At 32.6% G+C, this 24,772-nt stretch overlaps 2 protein-coding genes across 2 annotated transcripts; both read right to left on the reverse strand.

The window, feature by feature from the left end:
- Positions 1-461: 461 nt before the first annotated feature.
- On the reverse strand, positions 462-4,706 carry LOC118191302 (uncharacterized). The gene is made up of 2 exons (XM_035362110.2): positions 4,604-4,706; positions 462-1,007 (listed from the first exon to the last, which is right to left on the reverse strand). The coding sequence occupies exons 1-2, from the start codon at positions 4,622-4,624 to the stop codon at positions 654-656; spliced, it is 375 nt and encodes a 124-aa protein (XP_035218001.1). The 5' UTR covers positions 4,625-4,706; the 3' UTR covers positions 462-653.
- Positions 4,707-19,286: 14,580 nt separating this feature from the next.
- On the reverse strand, positions 19,287-24,533 carry LOC118191313 (uncharacterized). Its single transcript, XM_035362115.2, has 2 exons — positions 24,379-24,533; positions 19,287-19,823 (listed from the first exon to the last, which is right to left on the reverse strand). Exons 1-2 carry the CDS (start codon positions 24,397-24,399, stop codon positions 19,464-19,466), a joined length of 381 nt encoding a protein of 126 aa, XP_035218006.1. The 5' UTR covers positions 24,400-24,533; the 3' UTR covers positions 19,287-19,463.
- Positions 24,534-24,772: the final 239 nt, after the last annotated feature.

Consider the following 24,772-nt stretch of genomic DNA (forward strand, 5'->3'; position numbering starts at 1 on the left):
CATTTCAGATGTTTTCTGTTAATGTAGCAGTTAGTTCCGCGCACACACCGTATCTGTAACATTTAATTTGGACGCTTGGAAATTATTTCCGTGTAATGGATAAAAATAATACCGAAATTAAATTGTATAATCCTACAATTCCAAAACCTATTGCCTTTATCATGTCACATTTTGAAGATTTAAGAGAGTGAAAGGCAGGCAATTAATTATTTTCCTGTCGTCTATAAAAAATGAATAAGCATAGTAAATTAGTAAATCCTTAGTTAACGTGGATGCAGTTTTGAAGGAATATTCAGACTTTAAATAACGCATTATGCATGCAAAGTGTAGATATACATTTATTAATATGTTTAGTAACATAACTCCAATCCATAAATTCTAGGGATCATTAAATTGCTTTAATCCAAATGTATTATTATCATCCCACCTAAAACAATTGAAAATCTAGTAAAATATCCAATATCAAGTTCATATTTTATTTATCAATATTTTATTTATGAATAAACAAATACTTGAATAGCAAATATGATATAAAAAGTCCAGAAATTGCAATTTAATATTCTCGTGATATACATTTGCGTTTTGATGTCTCCATGTTCGTAGAATATATTAAAAAAAATCAATAGCTTTTGAGCCAGATGTCCATAGAGACTCTATCGGAAGAAGATGAAGGGTCCTCGTAATCTTCTGTATCCTTTGCCACCATAACCTGTTCGCTGTAATCCGTAACCGACCAGCTCATTTTCACCAAAACCTTTGCCTCCGTATTCTTCGTCGCCGACGCTGATAGCCTTTCCTGTATCGTATCCAGTTCCATAACTGAAACCCCTGTCGTAGCCCTTGGAAGAGACTCCACTTGTACGTCCACCATAGCCAGAACCACCACGATTACTCGCTGCCACGCCAGAAGCGCCGAGTCCATAACCACCAATGGTACCTCCTTCTATTTCGCCAATTCCTATTGCTTCAGTCGCAGTCATGAATAACAACACGCCGACGAGATAAACCTGAAATTAAAATCATTATTTATCATTTAAAAATGAAAGAAAATATTCCTAAATACATAGCTGTAACAAATTATTCTAAAATTTGAAATAGAAATAGTTTGTTAGGGCTATAATTTACCACATTATTTCAGCTTTATTTAGCATCATTTTTACTGCATGCCAAATAAGCCACTTTTCACAAGAAAGCAAAAATATATTTAGAAACTTTTTAACTCCAAGATATACACTTTTGCATGTTTTTACTCGCTTCTGTGTTTTCTGTCATGTATAAAATCAGCTCGTTAGCATAATTTCCTATTGGATGGCGTCTGGATTTCAAATGGTCTCTTCTTTATATGAGGCTTATTGCACTAGGGGCTAGAATTTTAGCCTAATGACATAAAACCCTCAAAATGTTTGAAGCACGCAGTAAGCGAGTTTAATTTTGTAATTCATTCTCATATTTAAAAGCGTGGACTTATTTTCGACTACAATAGTTAATAGTAATTGCCAAAGGGAAATATTTTATTTCCACCCCTGAAACAGATATATTATCAAAATGTGTTCCACTTTTCTGTAATCTCTAAGAATTCAGCGCTGAAAATTTATTATTTTAAAAGAAAATAATTATGATAAATAAAAAGAATCAACTTCCGTTTTATGAGAGCTCAATTTACACTATTCCAGATTTAACGTGCTTTAGAAATTCTTCCTAAGGATCAAAATTATATTAAAAAGTTAAAGAGAAATTAATAAACTTGAAAATGAGTTTCTTTGAGATAAATGCAACCATAAATATGATTGGTCAATTTTATATGAGATGAGATAATAATAGATGAAACCAGATGATAATAATAAATGGGGAAATCTTCTTTCTTATAATAATGCTCTAACTCAGGGATTTTTAAACAATTTTCAATCGGGACTCCTTTTTATCACAGGATTTATTTTAAGCAAACAAAAATTAAAGAAAATTCTAATGAGACATTGTGTGGTCGTTTTCTGCTGCATAGCAAATTAAATGTTGGTGTGATATTTTATACTGTTGAACATAAAACTTCTTCAGCACGTTTCAACATTGAACGACATTTGGTTTTAATAAGCGTCAAAGCAGAAAAAAGTAGTTTTATAAAAATATGTGGTGCTGAATGAGAGAAGAACATTTAATGCCATTTCACAAATAGTGAGAAATCTAGTTGTAACTCCGATCCAGAATTCATCAAAAATTTTGGTGAAAACTGAACTTTTAGTTTTGAATCGCTAGATATCTTTACAAGTTCCTTTTACACTTTATGTCACAGGTAATTAATCTCATTAATATCAATTAATGTAATTTCTTTAAAAGTCTTATAAATGTAGTTCCTTTAAATTCAATTATTGATTGAATTTTCGTGACCCCAAAATTTTGATTTTCGACCCTATTTGGGGTAGCGACCCATAGTTTAAGAAACGCTACTGTAACTATTAAAAGCAGCAGAATCGGCAGTGATTGAATATGGATTGACTTTGTGAAAAGGAGTTTAACTGAAGCAATATTTCCTTAGAGTTCATACAAATAGGATACCAAAAGAAAAAAAAAGTAAGTCATAGGATTTTCTTTAACTCCTTCCACAACAAAACCGCCTATAGAGTCATCGGGGTTTTTTTAAGCATGAAAAGGCCGTCGCCGGGATTCAAATCCTGGACCTCTCAAATGCGCATCCAGTCTCATTTTACTTGCATCAGGAAGATATACGGAAAGAAGGGAGAAAATACCTTATAAGCCAAATCTTGACAATCTCCTCATCCAGAGAATCTTCAGCTTCTTCTTTCATCACCAAGTGACTTCTAACCCTTTTCCTATTGCATGATGTGTTTCGACCATGCTTTTCCTTACTTATTAATCCTTAACCAGGGCCATTCCTTGATGTTAATTTAGTGTTATTTTACTCCTTTAAAACATACGCTAAACTGCTATTCACTTTCGAGTAATGATGCATATAATAATTAAGTTTATATTAATGTAATTTAAAAAATATTTTACATTTATTTTAATCTAACAAATCTATTTTAATATGGTTTCATTAAACAAAAACAATTAACTGTTTAATATGCGAATCACATATGCTCATTTGTCTCATATAATAAACTCGTTTAACCGGCAGTGTAGCTAGAGCTTTTGCCGTAAGGGGCGGTCTCAGATTTTCCAGCCTCTCTGATATAAAGCAAAAAAGTAAACAATCAGAATGGCATATAGAAAAACAAATTAAAGCTCTATGTTTATTTTTGAAGAAAACTTCCAGTATTTAAAATTATGTTCCTGCTTACTTGCTTTTTGTTCGTAAAATCATCGATGACATTACAGAGGTCTACTTGATTGCTGCAGTTGCTGAGATGTAGTCAGTATAAAAAGAAATACTTAAATGAAAAATAGATATTTGTAGTTCATTAACACTTCTTAAATGATTTTTATTTAGAAAACTCTTCTCACAATTAGCAACATTTATAGCAACCTGAGCAAGGTTCGCAGTAATATTACGATATTTTTGTTTGGGAGATGGTATTTTAAAGAAAACCGCCCTTACACGCTCCCATTCGTTTTCCTTAGCAATAACGGAAATAAAACTCTAAAATGCTTCATTCTTAACAATGATCCTTATTAACATCACAATCATCATAATTTAGTGGATATTCCTAATTTTCATTCAAAAGTTTCGACGGAGTAAAAAAAGGTTATAAAACATATATCTGTTGAAATCTCATGGTGATTTTCTCAATTTAATTCTGCATGACAGTTCAGAATATAGTCATTCTTCTTCTGCCTAGAAGATCCACATGATTCAAGACTATAAGATAATGCTTCAATCCAAAAATACGGCCTATAAAAATATGCCGCCCTGGGCGGACTGCCCCATGCATTCCCCTCTAGGTACGCCAGTGACAACTAAACACTAATTAGATTTGCGATATCACTACAGAATAAATAAGCATTGCCTTTATTAAAACTAATTTTAGTTTATAAAGTATTTCTCCCGCCTTCTTGGCATGCCTTGTGTGGTGGTCTGCACGCTGGGCGCGTATTCCAGAGGTCCAGGGTTCGATTTCCGGCGAAGGCAGTTTTAATTTAAGTTTCGAAGATAATCCTAAATTTATAGTAAAAGTTCTAATAAACTATAAGCAAATTATTGCCAAAAACTTCGAATTCATAATCAGATAGTCAGAGTATATTGCATTGTATAGAAATGCAAAAGGCTTCCTCACTATAACATTATATTGTCTGAAATGAAATACAAATTATATTGCAACAACGCAGAAAATGTAATCTGATACTCAAATATGTTTTTTAAATTTTATATATTTCATTTTTTGTGCGCATATTTTTAAACATGCAAAATTTTGGCAAAAATTTTTCAAGCTATATTTAATATTTTAGGTATATATTTACTATAAAATAGGACAAATAGCTAGTAAAAAATGTTTAATAATTATTAATAAACTAGGGAATATATTTAATGCTTTACATGATATATTTTATTTTAAACACGATTCTAGTTATGCTCAAAGAAATTTTATGAATCACAAAATATATGCTTATAAGAAACAAGAAATTAAAACGAGAAAATATTTTTAAAACTTACGAAACATTGTGCAGAAATCATTGTTTGAACGAAATTCGCTTTGTCAAAAGTACCCAAATCCACGATGAAGCTGCAAAGAACAGACTTATTTCTATCCTTGGATCTCTCTGCTTATATAGGTACTATTTTCATTAAATTTTGCTTCCAAAGATAAAAAAGAGGGAAGATAATTGGTACATTATGAATAGAACCTTTTATTTCTAAGAAATATTGATCGTATCCACTATAAGTAGACGAAACGCTCTTCTAGGAAGAAAACATGGGCATGTAGTTCTTTTATTTTCAATAAGAAGACAGTTCAAAGTAACAACTAATTAACTTCTGCTATTAAAATCATATCTGCAATCATGCTTCACAGACCAACAAATTAAACTTTTGTTTTTTTCAACTCTTCTATCTACACGATTGTTAAAGGTTTCTTTTATTGTTGTCATTAAAAATCAAGCACAAAAATTCACGGTTAGTTTAAAATTTGTTAGATTAAATAACTTTTTCAGAAAAAGAAGGTGCATAAAAAAATAATTCTGCTGGATGCCAATAGATTGTTTCAAAATTGTTGAGTTTTTGACGACCTGTGGGAAAAGATTACGCTTTAAACCTTTCCATTAAATAATTACACTATAGCCACAATATTTTTTTCCTATTTTCTAAAAGAAGTTACATGGCTCATTAACTTAAAGTTTTCCATTTTGGACTTTTCCGTGGATTAATTTCTAATGAAATAAAAAACACTGGAACGCGCAATACTTAAAATTCAATACAGCCACCCTCTTTTTACTTTTTACTCCATCCCCCCAAAATTATGAAGTTAACATATTTAAGTTTTTTTCTTTTTAAGAACTACTTAAAGTATGGCAATGAAAATTAAGCTTAGAGTTTCATTGCAGATACATTTTTAACAGAAATCGATACAGTATATTCTAAAAAGAATGCGAGACATATATTCTTAATACGTTAATTTATACTGCAAACTTTAGAAACAGTTTTAAATACTTTTTGCATTAATATTTTGATTTAAACACCGTCTAGACAATTTTTACTAAATGTATAAGTAAGAATTAAAATCCTTTTGCTCTTTCAGATGCATGCATAGTTCCAGGTTTCTGGACCAGCTCAGATCGTAACGTATCCGGGTATAGGTATCATTCCTTTTCTATATCCCAAATGCGTAGTAAATTCAAGCCACTTTATATTGGAAATTCCTCCACGAAGGCATCCTTAGTTTTTTCTCTCACGTGCATTAGCGTATCCACACAAATACATATTTCCGGTAATGCAAAGAGTAGAATTTGATTTAAAACAAAATGCGCAATGTATTGATATTCATTTAAAATTAAATTACGATGTAATTTTGTATCGATATAAATTGTCAAGCTTAAAAAAATATTGATTTTAACGCAATAAATTATTAATTTGTATTATTAATTTTTTGATTTTAAATTAATTATTAATTATAATTTACATATTTTATAATAAATAAGGATTTTGTTTACATTTGCTCATCATTGCCAAACAATATGTATGCATCGAACCCATTAAATAAATCTGTATCAATTTAATATTTAAAAAAAATATACATTTAATGCTATTTTTACTACCTTATGTACGAAGTAAAGGAACTATTGTAATCGCGAAAAATTTCGGGTATCGTATTTCAACGAAAATATCCACTTTGACCGCTCTCGAATTCATTTAAATTATTATTTTGCATGTCATCTGTATAAGTATAGAATAAAGAACTATTTTCTTTTTCAAAATGGATGGTAAAATGGATTTAAAAAGGAATTTTTTCTCTGACGTCTATACGTTCACGCATATGTATTTATCTCGTATTACTCAAAAACGATTAGTTGTAGAATGATGAAATTATGTAGATGGGACTACTCTAATATCTAGTTGTAGCTCACTTTTTTGTTGCAACCACTTTTTGGCCGCACCAAACTCATATATATATACCCACTCTCTTACACGACTCGGTGAGCTCTGTTTTTCTGTTCTTATATGTTGGCAAATTGAATTGTGTATGTTTTGCTTTAAAATTGACTTATGTTGTTCTTATGTTCTGGTTAAGGTTTTTAGGTATTTAATTAATCTGCATGCAACAGTTGTAAAATTATCAGCAATTTAAAAGTGGCGCTAACACGGCCGCTATTTGTTTGCGTTTGAAACTCTAAGAAGTACAGGACAGGAGACCACTGGGTGAGCAGCTGTGCCATGAAGACTCTCAGCTTTATTGCTCACTCAGGGGGACCATGTTTATTTAAATTTTACAACCTATATAATACATGAAATTTGGATTTTTAGATTAAATAAAGTTATGAGAAAATCTTTGACATATATATGAAAATTGATTGACTCTAATTAAAAAGTTCTGCAATACTCGTAGTTGCTGAGATGAATTTAGAGTTTTTATGAGTTCATAAGTGTTTATGAACAGTTCATAGGAATTTGAGTTCATAAAGATATTCAACTAGTACTCTGTTCAACTAGTACACCGGAATTTTTTTAAGAGTTTATAGAATTATTTAAAAGGGTTAAAAGTTTATAGGTTCCATATTGGTGTTTTGAGTATCTTGAATATGCAAATGAATACATAAAATCTTGAGTTTGCAAATGAATGAAAGAAAAATCTTGAGTATGGTAATATGAAATACCTTAAACCTTGGATTAAAAGAAGAATGAGAAATATCAAATCGAGTACTTTTAGAAGTACAGTTGTCTTTTAGAATTCACATTAAAAATATATGATAAAATAATCCTGTTCCCAAATCAAAATCAGAAATTCGATATTTTAATCAGCCTTTAATTTCTGTTACATTTAAAAAATGGAATCATACTACCAAAATGTCTAACGAATGAGTCAAGACACCAGGATTTAAACCCAGTACAAAATACCTGTGTTTTGCGATTTTACAACTCGGTAGATTATAGACGTTAAGTTTGAGGAATACAAGTTAAAAGACGTTTTTAAAGTGTACACTAAGAGTTTTATGAACTATTTTTATTCAGTTTAAATTACTGTTCTTTGTTGTCAAAAGTACCCAAATCCACGGTGAAGCTGCAGTGAATATATTTGTTTCTATTCTCAGATCTCTTTGCTTTTATAAGTATATGCATTTCTGCCCTTTTCTTTTATTTTTGCTACATTGGTTTACTTCTGTTTAACGTTTTTGGACTCGGTACACTCAAACTGAAAATTTTATTTATTTATTTATTTATTTTTTTTATAAATTACACTTTTACTTTTTAACCCGTTCAGTATGTTTGACAGCGTATATATTTGCTATCTGTAGATAGATCTGCAGTTAACGAGCTTATTATGTATTTCGAACTACGTTTTGCAGGAATCTTCTATACAGCTTATTTATTCTCATTATTACGTAATATGGGATATAAAATGTTCTCAGTATTAATATGAAGATAGTATATATGAAAGATGGATCAACTTGAAATACGCATATTGAGAGTACTTCCATGCTGCACAGACACAACACATTCGCACTATATATTTGTACGGCAGTCAGCGTTGCCAACTACTATCTCTGATGGGCGGCTTCCTCATAAAGACAACAGGGAATTGTTTATTTTTATCTAACCAGTTACTTTATGTTTAATACATTTACTCTCAGTCTCGCTTTCCGTTTTTCTACCAGAATGCAAATTTTAGTTCGCGCGTATCCAAATGAATCAGAATAAGATAGTATTTAAAGGAAGGGTTTACTTTGTTTAGTCAGAGCGTATTCCGCCTGATGAAGGCCACGTTACGAACTGAATCTCTTCCATAGCTGTCTGTCTGCGGTGTTGAGTTAAGCTTCATTCAGATGGTGGTATAAATGTCATAGAGGCTTAGTCGTAAGGCATAAAATGCGGGAGTTCCTTTCTCACCTGCGAGAGAGGGTACAAGCCGTAATCAATTAGAGGAAGCTAAATTTGCACATGCGTGGGTGTGTTTACAGCAACGTTGCCCAACCTTGTGCTCGCCGATCGTTTTGTATGTGCTCGCCAGCCCGATTAGGTACTATGAAAAAAAAATTTTTTAAATAACCATTCATTTATATTTCTTAATTGTTAAAATATGGTAAGCATTTATAGTCATAAGAGATATCTTGCAAGACGTTATAAAGTAATTGATTGCTGAGTGATGAGCTTGATAGCTAACATGGAATCTTATTGCTCCATTCTGATGTTAGATGGCTCAGCAGAGGAAAAGTACTTCAACGATTTGTAGAACTTCTTTAGGAACCCGGAAACGAAAGTTATAAAGAATTGGACGATAATAATTGGTTATCCGATCTGTATTTTCTCACGGATATAACAGCTAAACTGAAAAAAAAAAACTGAACGAAATCTCCAGGGAAAAGAAAAAAAAAAAAAAAAAAAAAAAACTTTTTAATTGACTGGGACTGTAACTGCTTTTCAGATAAAGTTAAATTTGTGGATAAATCAGATGAAAGAAAAAAATCTCCCATTTTCTCAGAATTTATCAGGCCATATTAATAACCACAAGGCATTTGAAACAGAGAAAATACTCGGAAAACCTAAATGCACTGAAACAAATTTTGAATTCCGCTTCTCTGATTTCCATAAAGTTCAACCAATATTATTATTCATCTCAAACCCATTTGCCGAAATTAATGTTTCAGGAGCATCACATAAGATTGGAAATATGTTTAACAAAAATGTTGATGTTTTGGAAATGTGCTCGCGAGAGGTCAAAGGTTGGGTACCACTGGTCTACAGCCTTCCCGCTCTGTTTGCTTGTTCAGGTTATGCTCGTTCGCTCTGATTAGTCGACTCTTTATATTACAGAAACTTTATGTCAAAGTCCCTAAACCAGTTTTTGTGACGTAGCAAGTTCTGGTTACCTAGCAACGAAGCTCGGCTTAAATCAGGACATTTATACCCCTTTCTGAACGGAGCCTTGTTCTTGCCATTAGGCTTCTTGCGTCGGTATTAGGTTTGATCCAACTTGCGCGTTATTTTATGCTATGTAGTTATTGGTTAACTTAGTTTAACTCTGAATTCATTAGTATTGTGTAACGCCACAAATGCTGGCTGGATTTGTAAGCATAAGACGTGCCTTCTGTTAAATTTATTCGTTTTACTAAATGAGTATTTTACACGCTTCTTACGTTTCTCTGTCTTCGTTCTGAACATAGCAAAAGTTCGATTAGTTTCAGCTTGTCTCAACTTAGATTATGCTTTCAAAGAAGGTGAGATTCTGCAATATTAACACTAAAATGAAGTTATTTTCTTAGCTGTATTTCGTAAGCATTGAACATGTGTTTCTCAGAATCCTTATAGTTTTCTATGGTATCCTTAAGTTGCGTAGAATGCAGAACAGGAAACACAACTTTTCGCAACATAGCTTATTAACTACCACATGAGATGTTGCAATGATACAGAATAGATATGCATGATACAGAATCATGAGAATGCATAGAATAAATGATTCAATAAACTGCATGGAATCGTTCATTATTCCTCTTCATTCATAATAAAAGTTATAATAAATGCATGCTATGTTCCTCTGTAGGTCCTTGTGTGTCCCTTTACTTTTTTTTTATTGAAGGAGGCTTATTGAACAGGAAAACGTTTATGCATTATTGTTTCGAAATATATGCAGGGTGTCTTTGCAAATGCGGTCAAGAGCAGGAGACTGACGTTAATTACGGAAGGGGAAAGTAAACGGCTGTGTCAGGGATCATAAGGGGAGATATATTTTAAAAGAAAAGTGTATTTAGGTCTCATTCAGTATCAGTATATGAGAAATAAAATCTTCAATGGAGCTAGAGTTCTCTGTTCTTCACTGTAAGTCAGTAATGTGTATAAGGATGCACATGATATCAGAATGGAGACAAATTACATAGGATACGAAAAGCTATATTTATTTGTTTATTAACATTTCATTATTACATTGTTTTCGTTCGTTCAGGAATTTCCTTCCACCCCCCTCTGAGAAGTCGGCTGAAAAGCACTGTTATAAACAAATAATCCAACCCAATTCCAGTTGAACAGCGCTTATTAATACTAATTGTTTACGGAAAGCATCCTAGTTTCTGAAAAGCTTCGTATCATCTAACATAAAATTAATTAATTAATCATCTTAAGAATGATTTTGTGTTGAATATGGTAAAACATATGAGGGTTGGCTAGGCATGATTTCATGGAGAATTTTCTAGGGAAAATGTGCTCATATTTACATACCTTAAGGAAATCCACGAAAATGCTTACACAAAGTGGTAGATTGTAGTAGGGTTCCTTCAATCCATCTGTAAAATTTGCATCTAAATTTGCATAGTTTTGCATCTAAATTGCATCTTAAATTTGCATCTAAAGTGCTCCCTTCTTTTTTTTTTTTTTTTTTTTTTTTTTTTTTTTTTTTTGGCTATTTTATACATTCAGAGGAAAATACATGTTACTCACTGAACTTCGCACGTTAGTCTGAAAAACCTTTAAACCCGATTAACAATATATTTCTGTGACAAGGCGAGCTTTTTGACTGTACAATTTGTTTTACATTTAGCGAGCTTGTGCGGAATAAGTTTATTCGCTATTTTATGTAATTTCTGCAATATTTTGTAATTCTTTTATTTTTTTCATTTAAATTTTATTTTTTTTTATTCACAAATATTTATATTTTCTATTTTTCTAATAAGTGAAACATTTAATTAGATTTTGATATTTTGTTTTCATAAGATAAAGTACGAAACCTTTGTTAAAATTTTCATAGCTCACTGTAGTTCAGTGACCGTATTTTAATGTGCCCTTTTTTTTTGAAGTCCATTCATCCGATTTGAGACTTGGAAATGAATTAACACATCCATCTTTCCATTCAGTTGGTCCTATCGACTTGAATACAGTGAGCCTGAGTAAATGGGAAGTATCTTTCGTAAATATAAAAAACATTATAAGAGCATTTCTAAATAATAATTTTAAAGGGGATGATTGTATTGGCGTTTACGAGGTTTTCCCCACGTGCAACGTGCATAAGAGTCAGTTTTGCTTAAAAAGTTCTCTTTGCTATAATCAAACAAACCAGACCAAACAATAGATATATAAATAAGTACCTTAAAAAACTGCTATATTTTATGCATACTTATCAAATAGTATTTAAATATATATAATGATTAAAAGAAAGGAAAAGTCGGATCCTTTCTGATTATATATAATGTAATCCCTATGAAGGCCCTAACAATTCTTTCTCACTTAAAGTCGTAACCCAAAAAGAGAACAAGTAAAATTAAACTTCAGTTACGTATACAATACTGAATCTAATACAAAAAATACAAAATATAAAAATAAATTATATATGTACGAAACCTAACTAACTATTTATATTGATATTACGTAAATATACGTATGGTAATGAAATTGTATAATAAAGATATTTTTCTTTGATATTTTATACCTTCTCTATATTTGGTTCCATTTATATATACCTATACATAGATATATATAATTTAAGGATTCCATTTAAGGATTATAGTAGTAGTTAATACTACTGCATATACGAGTAAAACCCAAAAGTGCATCAATAATGTATTTTTCAGCATTATTTAACTTCATTCTGAAGAATTTTCTGCACTCTATTTTGCGTTATTTTATTCATAAGTCTCAAATAAAAACACTTATTGTTTATATGTCATTAGAAAATTAACCAAAAAGCAGCGACCACAATGTAATTGAAAAACAGTCCCTTTTAGACGTGAAAAGGTTGAAAGCCATTCGGTTATGACTATTATCTCACATACTCAGCTACTTCCCATACATGGAACATAGCATTCGAAATGAAAAACTCAATATTTACTACAAATTCATTCGTGTAGCAAATAGCTGTCTTTCTACACCTATGGCTTTAAAAAAAGATGTTATTTATCTTACAGTTTATCGTTATGTAATATATTTTCATTGTACAAACTTGCATTCATTCGAAGAATTCAATTTGTATTTTCCTCTGTATAAAACTGAATGTAGAGAAGTTAGATGTTTAAACAACCCCCACATTTTCTCAAGATCCCGAGCAAGATTGTCCCCTCCTTGTCAGCTCTCCCCCTGAAAAAAGGGATTGTAAATTTACGACCTGACCGCATATGGGGTGATTTCATATGCAAGAACCTCAAACAATGAATGGAAAAAAATTTTGAATTTCATCCTATCATGAAAACGTTGCAAGGTGGAAATATCGGATTGGCAAGAAAGTAATTTCAGTTTTTTTAGAGTAAAATAAAACTGAAATTTTTCTATATAAAAAATGAACTTTAAACCGTCAAATAGCTTCCATTCTCTTTGATGAAAACTCAACCAAGTGCGATTTGAGTTCATGGTTATAACTGAGAGTTTTACCGTTTAAGAAATTTAGCAGACTTCGAAATAAATGATAATTCGATGGTGCAAGATTGGGGTTATATGTGGGATGTGACATCACTTCCCAACCAAGCTCAAACAATTTAGTAGGTGTTGCTAAAGATGTGCGAGGCGTCGCATTGTAGTGGTGGAATGCGATTCCTGCGGTGGAACGCGATTCCTTTGCTACTTGCCAATTCTGGCCTTTTCTCTTTGATGGCTTCCTCCATTTCATACGTTGTTGGCAGTAAACATCTGAGTTGATCTTTTGATAGCTTGGAAGCAGTTCAAAACAGAATACTTTTGTTATCTCACCAGAGTGACAGCATGTTTTTCATCTTTTTCTGATGCAATATAGCTTTCGGTATGATTCGTGCTTATTCATCTCGGTTACAGCCGAAAACATCGCGGACGAAAACGTCGCGGAGAAAACAACGCAAGGCGGAAACGTCGTGGCACAAAACATCGTGGGAATAAAGCAAAGAGAAAATATTGCAGTTGTAAAACACCGTGGTACAAAATATCGTCGAAAATAAAGCGCTTCAAAAACTTCGCAGTTTAAAAACATCGTAGTTGAAAATATTGTGGTAAAAAATCGATTCTTTCCATCTTGCGCTCACAAATCATTATGCGAATATCCATTTACAATTAATAAAGCCTGAAAAACGCATGTCTACGATGTTATCGTTATGCGATGACTTGTGGGTACTTCATTTTTTACCACGATATTTTCGGCTACGATGTTTTTAAACTGCGAAGTTTTTGAACCGCTTTATACCAACGACCATATTTTGTATTACGATGTTTTAGAACTGTGATGTTTTCTCTTTGCTTTATTTTCTCCCACGAAGTTTTGTGCCTCGACGTTTTCGCCTTGCGTTGTTTTTTCTCCGTTACGTTTTCGACCGCGATGTTTTCTATGGATACCTTTATCTCTTGGACCATAACCTTTTTGACTGACGTTATTGAAACCGATCTACTTTTCGTCACGAGTCATAATTCGTTTCTAAAAATTAATTTAAAATAATAATAAATAAATGTGCTAAAAAATGGATTGCATTACCTTTGAAATGCGTATCGCAAATATTGATTCTTCGTGTTTCATTTAATTTTTGCGGACTCAAATATCGAACTTCTTAACGAGTAAAGAGCCCACCAGAGGCTGAGCGGTAAAGTCTTCGAACACTGGTAGTTTGATCCAAGGTACGATTCCCGCGAGCGGGTTGGCTGCATGGGCGTTTTCGTGGTTTTCCCAAGTTGTAACGTGTCTAAGAGCCAGTTTTCCTTAGAAAATCCTCCATGATCCTTAGGCAGGTAGCCGTCAAGGTTTTGCCGTAGTCACATAAATCTCAAAGTTCGGTCAGAACGTTTGTCATCTTCAAATGAAAAATTTCCGGAACAAATATTTTTAAACCTATTCTGACACATGTGACCTGCTAACCAATCAGCACCATAAACTTCACATATCTCTTTCTGAATCTCAGCCGCTTTCTTTCTTTTATGAAAATAAGAAGTAAAAAATGTAGAAAAATACACAGATTTTTGTTTCTATAGCAACCTAAAAGAGACAGCTGACAAATCTTCAAAGAAAATTTTAAAACTGGAAGAAGAATAACAAAATGAACATAACGCTATCTGTTTGCGCAAATTGAAATTACTCTCGCCAACCCAGTATTTTGAATTTTAAAGATTTCACAGTATTCAGTATTTTACATGTAAAAATGAAGAGATTGAGTTAACTTGAGGGCAGTGGATAATATGCCAGGGTGAGGAAAATCGAGGACTTACTGTGAAGTCTAGTTCAATATTAAAGCCTATTTAAAAGAAATTTCTAAAAATGTATGATTTTACGATGCACAAATTTCACAGATATCTGGGCAGAAACTATTCATATGAGTAATCTGCAATATTATCGTCATACTTTGATACATCTGTGTGAAAGGTTACATATATCCCTCTCACGATGTTCGATTTTTTAATTTTTCATCTTGTGTACGAGTAACATCGGAAAAGTGAAACCGCAATATCATCATGTTTTGAAGATCGTTTTACCATTTCAAAGAAATGTGCCACTGAGATAATTTCAATCAGTCTGAAAATAATGAATAAAATTTTATCGCTTATTACAAATTCGATGATTCTATAAAAAAAAATAAAAAAAAAAAAAAAAGTTTTCAGATTTTAACTTTGCCCAAAAGGCATTGTTAAGGTTTTTCATGCTCTCTCTGATCTCGCAGTCTACCAATCATCTATTACACTCACTCCACCTAATCCATTTTTTGTTTTGTTTGATTAGCTTTATTTTTAAGCATGATTTTCTTAGAACTTACGCCATATATAGTTCAACAGCAAGATTACAAAAATTTTAAACGCAGCATAGCAGTATGTGTTTAGTTTTTTTCGATGCAGCGTTCTTTGTTTATCATATCAAATGTTCAGTTTTCTTATGAGATGGCGTTACAAAACATTTTTTTTTTTTTTTTGCTTTTTATTATTAACGTTCTGTGTGTTTACTTTATTAATTAAATAACACGTTTTAATTGACCCTTACGCGCCAAAAACTTCGTTGCAGCAACAAAAATCTCAAAGTATTTAAAAGCAGCATATCTTTAAAATTTCCAATAGACAGTTTTGCGCGCTGGCGATAAAACTTTTTTTTTGGTACAATGTTGCCACTGCTCGCTTTGAAATCCTTCAGTTTGTTAATCAAAAATTAGTTAAAGTTTTACAAAATATCAAATATATAATAAAGTAAAACCTGAAATTCAAAATTCGGTCTTCCAGGTTTTGTTCGGATGGTAGACTACGTTGTTCAAAATTTGATGGCTCTAGGTACCGTTGGTTTTTCCCAATACCAGAAACATGCAGATTCTTCCTTATTTAGTTTCTTTAAATGTAATACAGGGCGATAATCTTTGTTGGCAACAATTTGAAAAGTTATACGCCGTTTATAGTGATTCAACACAAAACGCCGTTCAGATTAACGTCCCTTTTGGGATAAAAATTCTTTAAAATATGTCAGACCTTTAAATTTCAAATTATTATTTTTATCTTCATAATGCCTAGATAAATCTGAATGTTAACATCTTGAAATATAAGTCCTTTTTTGCATACATTTAAACCATGTTGATCGTACAAAAGACCTGTAATGACTCTATTCTATACATAGATGAATTATCTAATTATTATATAATTTCGTTTATACAGGGTAGATGTAGTTGATATGCCTGTTTCGCTTGGATGTACAACTATAGACTGTGGTTCAGAACAGACAGGTAGGTATTCCAAGGTTGTTGTTATGTGACGCAGAAAATGAAACCACTAAGACTAGTTTTAGTTTGGTTTTTTTGGTTTATTTAACTCCGGCAAAGCATAAGAGGGCTCTTTGCCTAAGGAAAAGGCTGTTTTCGTGTAGGACTTTCTAAGGGAAACTGGCTCGTATACATGCTCGTATACATGCTCATATACATGCTCGTATACATGCTCATATACATGCTCGTATACATGCTAGTGGGCCACTTAGACTAGGAGACCATAAAAGTAAAAGGTCCAGTGTTATATTAGCCATTCACGCAAAAAATTTGAATGATTTCAATTAAAGCAATATCAATATAAATAGACAGCGTAGATTTATTTAATATTATCGAAACCTAACAATGATAGCTAATTAAAAAACCTATTACTTAATATATACACTGGTGTGCAAAAATTAAGGACGAGACGGTTTTTTCAATATAACTTTGTACAAAAGCTTTCCAAATCAACACATTTAATACCGTAAGCAATACGTAAGGACATGAGTAATGTAAGCAACACTTACTAAAAGAGAAATCAGAGGGATAAAAAGAAGCTTTATTGAAAAAGTAGCATGGAGCGCAATGCGACTGAAGGCCGAAACATCCCTGTGATGGGTGTCCAGCAAGAAACATCCGGTCTTTAATAGGGGATATGATCTTCCCAGACTGCTAGGCAGGTTTCACAGCGTTTGCCCATGCTGAGAATGAGGGTGTCAATGAGTTGTTGAGGCATTGCTGCCCATTCGTCTTGCAGCGCCAATCGAAGCTCCGGAATCGTTACTGGTGGTAAGGTACGAGCTGCCAAGCGTCTGCCTAGAAAATCCCATACATGCTCGATGGGACTGAGATCCGGAGATCGTGCCGGCATATCCATACGTTCAATATCCTCACTAAGAGCTGTTCGGCAGCTACTGTGCGGTGATATGGTGCAATGTCGTCCATGAAAAGAAACTGCGGACCCATAGCGCCTCTAAAAAGACGCACATATGGAAGAAGAATCTCGTTACAATAACGGGTCCCGTTGACTGAACCTACGTCGAAGATGTGAAGGTCTGTACGACTACCAAGCATGATGCCTTCCCAAACGAGAACACCGCCACCTCCATACCTGTCCCTTTCAATGATGTCCGAGGGATGATTGCGGCTTCCCCGCTCTCTCCAGATGAGTATGCGATGAGAATCGCTACTCAGACTGAATCTGCTCTCATCTGTAAAGAGTACTCGTCCCCATTCATTGTCTCTCCAATTCCGGTGTTCCCGGCACCACAGAGAACGCCTTCTCCGATGGGCAGGCGTTAGAGGTACACACCGTACAGGGCGTCGTGCAAACAGACCACCACCGTGCAGTCTTCTGGCCACGGTAAAACGCGATATCGGTCGTCCAGTCGCCTGTGTCGTGTGTCTAGCGATTTCTCCCGCTGTCTGCCGCCTGTTTCTTCTGGCCTGTAAGGCAATATACCGGTCATCTGCGGGTGTGGTTCCTCGTGGACGATCACTACTAAACCCCCGGATAGCTGTTCCTGTAGTTTGAAGTTGTCTCCAAAGTCGTGAAACGATGCTGTGAGCAATTCCGAACTCTGCAGCCACACTTGTCACACTGCGGCCTTCCTCCAACTTCCCAATGATTCGACCTCGGGTAAAAGCATCCAGATGTCGTCTAATAGATTGATTATTCGCCATTTCTCGCTGAGGCAGCAACTCGGTGTGATTTTAACTGCTATACGGCGTACAATTTTTTTGCCAGAAATACTGATCTTACACCGATAACATGCTTTATACTACTCAGCACTCCCCCATTACGTCTACCTGCATATCTGCGCATGTGCTACCGTACATCACATTACTTAATCTTCTGACTGGTCTTTCTGTCCACTCTGCCTCTTCGTTCAGCTGATATGCTAATTTTTCGACTTCGTCCTTAATTTTTGCGCACCAGTGTATATATAGTTTTAACACTGTCGATTGCACTAAAAAAGGGAGGTGAACAATCAGATGTCACAGCAGTCCCATATACAAAATTTAAATAATCAAATGTTTCATCAATTTTGAATTATGACAGGCATACATGTACATACGTACGTAGGGGCGTCACAAAGAAGTCCATTTTAAATTTAGAAAACCCATTTTAGAAAATAGAGTCCTTTATTCTTAGATACAGATTTCATGCAGAAAATTTGTCAAAATGGATTCAGAAACGATAAAAGTAGATATTTCCATTGAAACATGATACCCGAAATTTGTCACGATTACAATACTTAATTTACTTCGTACAAGGAAGTAAAATGGTGTCGACCGAAAATATTGTATTTCCAAAAAACTGATAAAATGTTTTTAAATGTTTTGAACTACTATCATACATATAGTTTAATAATGTTTCTGAAAATGATTACCTGTTTTTAAGCATGCTCCCTGCTGAAAGGTTTGCGAAAGTCCATGAACAATTTCACGGCTCTAAAGCCTAACATTTATTAATTTTTATTACATCTCGCAAAATAGCAGCTTTATTGATAATAATGCTACTTATCGGTAAAAGCACGGCTGTAGAAACAATTAGAATTAAATGTTTTCCGTTGCACATATGTAAATAAAAGTACCATAAACGTTTCACATTTTAGGGGAAGTTTCCTACCAAGCAACTTGAAAGAGAATTTATAATTCATTTTAGAGGTTATTTTATGTTTCAGGTATCTATAGAAATTACAACAGCATTTACGCTCTTTAAGTTGGCATTCATTTAAAATAACTTAGTTTTACATGTTTCGTATAATGGGAGTAAATATGCTAAGGATAAGAAATTGAATTCGAAAGCTTATGATCTTTACAACATGGCATTTTTCAGCCATAAATAAATTCAAGAAAAACATATTGCATTCGCTATCATCTAATAATTAATATACCTAAATTAATTGCAATTTTTTAAAAAGTATCCAGTAATCTTAAAAACTATAATGTACAAACATATATATGTAGTACATATTTAATCATTTGCTTTGAACATTTCACCAATTAGAGCCATAATAATTAAAAATGAAAACACAGAATCAAACTAAAGTAGTAATTTATTTATGTCAATATGCAGATATTCAAATAGGCAGCACATTTAAAAAGTATTATAGAGTTATTAAGAGGTATATTTAATTTTTCCTTTATTAAATTTCCTCGTAATATTAAGTATTTTAAACAGTGGAAGCTAATGCAATGGCTTGTCTGTGAAGACTCTAATGGAAGAAGATAAGAGGTGGAGGGGCGCGGAATCCTCCATATCCTAAGCCACCATATCCTATTCCTCCTAATCGATAACCGACCAGCTCCTTGTCACCGAAACCTTTGCCTCCGTATTCTTCATCGCCGATAGTGACTTCTTTTGCTGAATCGTGTCCAGTTCCGTAACTGAAACCGCGGTCATAACCCTTGGAAGAGACTCCACCTTTATGTCCACCGTAACCGGAACCAGCACGGTCTCCTCCAGCCAGACCGGAAGCACCAATTCCATGACCACCGAGGGCACCTCCTCCTATTTCACCAATGCCAACTGCTTCGGACGTGCTCACGAAAAGCGAAGCGCCGAGAAGAAAAACCTGAAATTAAAAGTGTTATTGCATATTTAATAATGTTTTAAATAATATTCCATTTTAAATTAAATGAAGATGATTTTTTATTACAGTACAACTCCAATTATCCGAACTCCAGCTACCCGAATTGCTGATTAACAGAATCGCTTTCAGATTTTAATAAATAATTAAGACAAAATATAGTGTTGGACAGTCAAAGTTTTCACCCATTAAAAGGAGCAAACCTATACTTTTAAATTTCGTGTCACTACTTCAAAACGAAGATGGTCGTTCTTCAAGAAAATCAATGAAGGCAGCAACGAACAAAAATTTCGAAGATACCGTTTTCAAGTGGTTTTTTGCAGCAACATTCTATGAGAAAACCAGTTTCGGGTCTGATTCTTTGTAAAAATGCTAAGATCTTAGTTTAGAGAGTGTGTGTTTGTGTGTGATTATGGTAAAGCCTCGAGGGCTATCTGCCTAAGGGGAGGGACGCCTTCTTGGAGGACTTTCTAAGGGAAACTGGCTCGTATACACGTTACACTTCTTAGTTCAGAAGCTTGGATGTTCATCCTTTAGAGCATGTAACGGCTGGCTAAGAAATTTTAAGTGCAAACACGGTGTCCGTCAGACACCTTACTTTGACCGAGATGTTCAGCAAGCAATGACTTTCAGTACTTGTGAGTACTGTACAATACGCTGTCTAACATATACGTAAAAGTGTTGCCTTTTCATTTTAATTAATTAAAAACCTCTTTTTTTAAAAAAATAGCATTTTCTCCCATTTTCAACATACAGTACATACCAGTAAGTAAAAAAAATTATACGTAGATACTTTCTTCGGGAAAAGTACAGTTTTTCGAATGGGATCCGGTTAAAATTGATTCCGATAATTGGAGTTCTACTGTATTTAGAGACGAATTTTATAAAAAATTAAAGATTATAATGGATGGGAATACAGTTTTGTAGAAGATAATCGCTTTGTAGCTTTGTTTATATCAAATCATGATATTCTTTTTATTTTATCGCTGTTTTACGGATGGATTGAAATAAAAAGCCCTTAAAAATGTTTACTAATAATTGAAAGAATTTGGAGCTTACTCTAAAACTATAAAATTAAAAGATTTAAATCCTGAGAGATATTATGAGAAAAATTTTAACAAAATATGGAGATATATGTATTAATAGATGATGAAGAAAAAGAATATTTTCTTAAAAAATTTTACGAGAGAGTTATGATATCGCAATCAAGAAAATTAATCGAGGATGTTACATATTCAACTGTAAAGGTATGATAGTTGGACAATAATATATGTTTGAATTAGAACAAGAATCTTAAATATCACGGGGGAAAGGTGATTCATACACCGCGTTTTGGTGGATTTGAAAACTTTGATATTATATATTAAATTTATGCATTTTCAAAGGGAATAATGTTTACCCACCTGATTCTTTACAAAATGCATAATGTTTTGATACTTTTTCCAATCTCTATAGGAGATGTCGCTGAGAATCTCGTATTTAATCTCATTTGCCGTTTATCTCTTATTTGAAAAATCTTAAACTTTTTCGCTTTTTCGATGATTTTTTTTAGAATCTATCATATCCAGAAAATGTGTAATAAACATAGATATTTTGTTAAAAAAACCTCGACATGAGACAGAATCGTTCAAATTTCCTTAAAACAAAGCTAGACCGATCATTTTGACTTTCTCCATCTATTTTTAATATTGTATTTTTATTATTCTTTTAAGTAACCAGTTATTCATAACTTCATCTTTACTATTACTTCTCCTTTCCGTTTCCTACAAATCAGTTTGAGACTATTAAAGTCAAGGGGTTTGTATATAAAGAGAGAGCATGTTTCTGCCTCTCGAGGCCACCTTACTGTGTTCACCAACTCTGATAAGACTGTAATTCTTCGGCTTTGAGTTTTTTCTGCCGACATTTAATTGTTAGGCCCGTGAGCAGTTTTTAGCCAACTGAGGTTTAAACCAATCGCATAGTTTTTGATTTGATTTGTTTAAGTTAAAATTTGGACTTAACTGTTGCTTTATAAGTTTGATTGCCAAGCAGTGGCTGATTTGTAAGCACGATACGTGCCCTTTATATTCAAGTTTTCATTTAATAAAAAGGTTGTTTTGTGCCTTTTCAAGACTGTTTTTGTTTCAGACCAAGCGGTAATTCACTTCAAGTCGGTTAGGAGTTTGATGCTAGTTTATGCTACCAAAGAAAGATTTCACAGCTTAAAATTCTTTAAATGCTAAAATTTAAATTCAGACGCCAAGCTTGTTTACACGGAAACAGAATTTGACTATTCTCGTGTTACTCTTAAACTATAATTGTAAAATTTCCTGAGGATGGAATTAAAAATTAGCACCTTATAAATGGATCGGGAAAACCGCTTAATATATATATCACGGAATGATCTTTCTCTGCATATTTTTATTAATAAAATGGCTTATTTTCCCCCTAGAATTATTCTATCTTAATTAAACGATCCCTTGAGGTAAGTCGAAAATGACATAAAAAATTGCAAATTTTCAAATTAAGTATCCCGCTCAATTTTTGTCGTAGAATCAAAGTTGTTATAATTTTATTTTTATAAAATTATCAAAATTTATTTTACAAAATATAAGTATAGGAACAGACAGACCGCATTAAATGTTATATTTCGCTATTTATCAAATATTCTTTTTTAATTTGACATTGCCAAAACACGAATATTTTCGTCATTTAAAGCACTTCTGTAATTGGAGGTATAGTACTACAACCAACGATTGCGAAAATAAAAGCCCATAAAGGAAATATATATACATTTGGTACTGCTGATTGCAAAAGAAAAAGAGATATGATCGAGTAGTTGTTATACCAATTCCATATGAAAAATTTCAACATTCTAGTTCTAATCGTTTTTGAGTTATGCAAAATATACATATACATACGTACGTACATATGGGTAGAGACGTGACAAAAAATTAACTTTTGAATCCGCTTTAAATCCATTTAGCAATCCGTTTTTGGAAAAAGAATCCTTTATTATGTCCTTACGCAGAGTTGTCACATGACAAAATAGTCTAAATGGACTTAGGAATAGTTCACATTGGATATTTCCTTTGAAATATCCAATTTTTCGCGGAAATGTTTCGCGATTACAGTATTCCCTTTCTCGGTACAAGAAAGTAAAAATCCCAATTAATCCAATTAAACTAAATTATTGTAAAACAAATTATTGTAATAGTTAAATAATTGTACAATAATTTATTGTAAAAAATTGTTAATTCTTTGAAAATCAAAATCTCTGGTCTTTTCAAAACAGAAAATAAAAATCTGCGAAAACTGCAAGTACATGAAGCAACTTTAGAAATTTCAGAATATTGCGAGTATAGCGAGGTACTTGCAAGATAAATCTGCATTGTCGATATTGTTATTAGTCTTATAAGAAAGTTTTTCAAAGTTTATCTCTTAAAGTTTCTTATTCCCTTTTTGTTTTAAATTAATTTTACTTTAATTTCTGCTGCAAAATCTGAAAAGTCATGGAATATTTTTATTCTGCAATTGCCTAACTTTAACAGAAAATATTATTAAAAAATTATTTCTTTGCTAGAATTTTTGCGAATTTTAAATTTGACATTTAGTTTAACATTTAAAATGTTCAAGTGCTTTCGAAAATTTATCTTTTAAAAGTTTCAAAACTCTGGGTTAAAATGATGATAAAAACCTTTTACAAACATTCTGGTATAATTTTTTACTTTTACCATTTGGTAAAATGGTTATATTTTGATACAGAATAGTGAAAGTTAACTATTACGTTCAGCAGAAATTAGTAACTTTTGATTAGTAACTTTCGATTTGTACTTATAATTAACATTCCGTTAAATTATAAACTATTAACTATAAATAAATATGTCTTTCGATCATCATAGAATGGTGACATTAATATGATGTTTATTCATCAACAAATTAGCTCCTCGTAATGTGAATTATGGCAATGAATACATGTGGTAATATTGCAGAATCAGTCATTACCTTTGCTTGCAAAGTGTTGTTTTTGCAATTACACTTTCCAGTTCTTTAGTGCAATTTCATTAATTACACAAATTACACTGATAGATGTTAAATAAATGTCTTTATAATAATTTTATAATTTTATAATAATTAAGTATTATAAATTATTAATTAATTAATAATTAAATTTATTTCAAGAAAAAGGAGAAACACCTCAATGCAAAGCTTAAAAATGAGGCAAAACATCAGTTCTGTGTTTAGTTTAGGCTTTAAGCAAATATTCTGTTAAAGCAGATTTTTTTTAACTCCTGACGATGAGGGACTTGAGCCTGAGAGCCCTCGAAATCTGTAGAGTTTTGACTAAAAACTACTCCAAACATAAGGTTGCAGTTTTGCTTAATATTTAAATATACCTATTTGTATATTTCGTAAAAATGCAGAATCTTTGATACTTATTTCTACTGACTTACTATATCTATTGTCCCTATACTTTTCCAACATGCTACGTGAATAATGGAAATTTATATTGTAATATAAAATGATTTTAAAACTGAAAAGTATTTTTGAAACTTACCAAACACAGTGCAGACAACATCTTTAGAACTCCTTCTCAGTTCCAAAAATATTCAATTCAGTTCTGTTCTGTTCGCAGTTGTTTCTTGTTTCAGACACCCCATATATATATAGGAGTCACTGTCATTAATGTTTTTTTTTTTTAAATAAAAATAAAGACATTTGCGGCAGGATGAATGAAAACTTTTATTTCCGAGAAATATTGATGATATAAACACAAAATAATGAAGCACTCTTTTTAAAAAGCTAAAAGCAAACAAAGTAATATTTTGTTCCTCACAGGTGGATAATTCTTCACCTTAATAGTTCACACCTCCTATTAAAATCACATCTGCGGTCACAGTACGCTTCAGTGAGCAGTGAATTATCCATTGTGTTAGAGTTCTTCCTCACAC

Source organism: Stegodyphus dumicola, chromosome 12 (assembly GCF_044657685.1).
Source record: "Stegodyphus dumicola isolate Sdum_Otavi_A_Nest chromosome 12, ASM4465768v1".
Taxonomy (NCBI): domain Eukaryota; kingdom Metazoa; phylum Arthropoda; class Arachnida; order Araneae; family Eresidae; genus Stegodyphus; species Stegodyphus dumicola.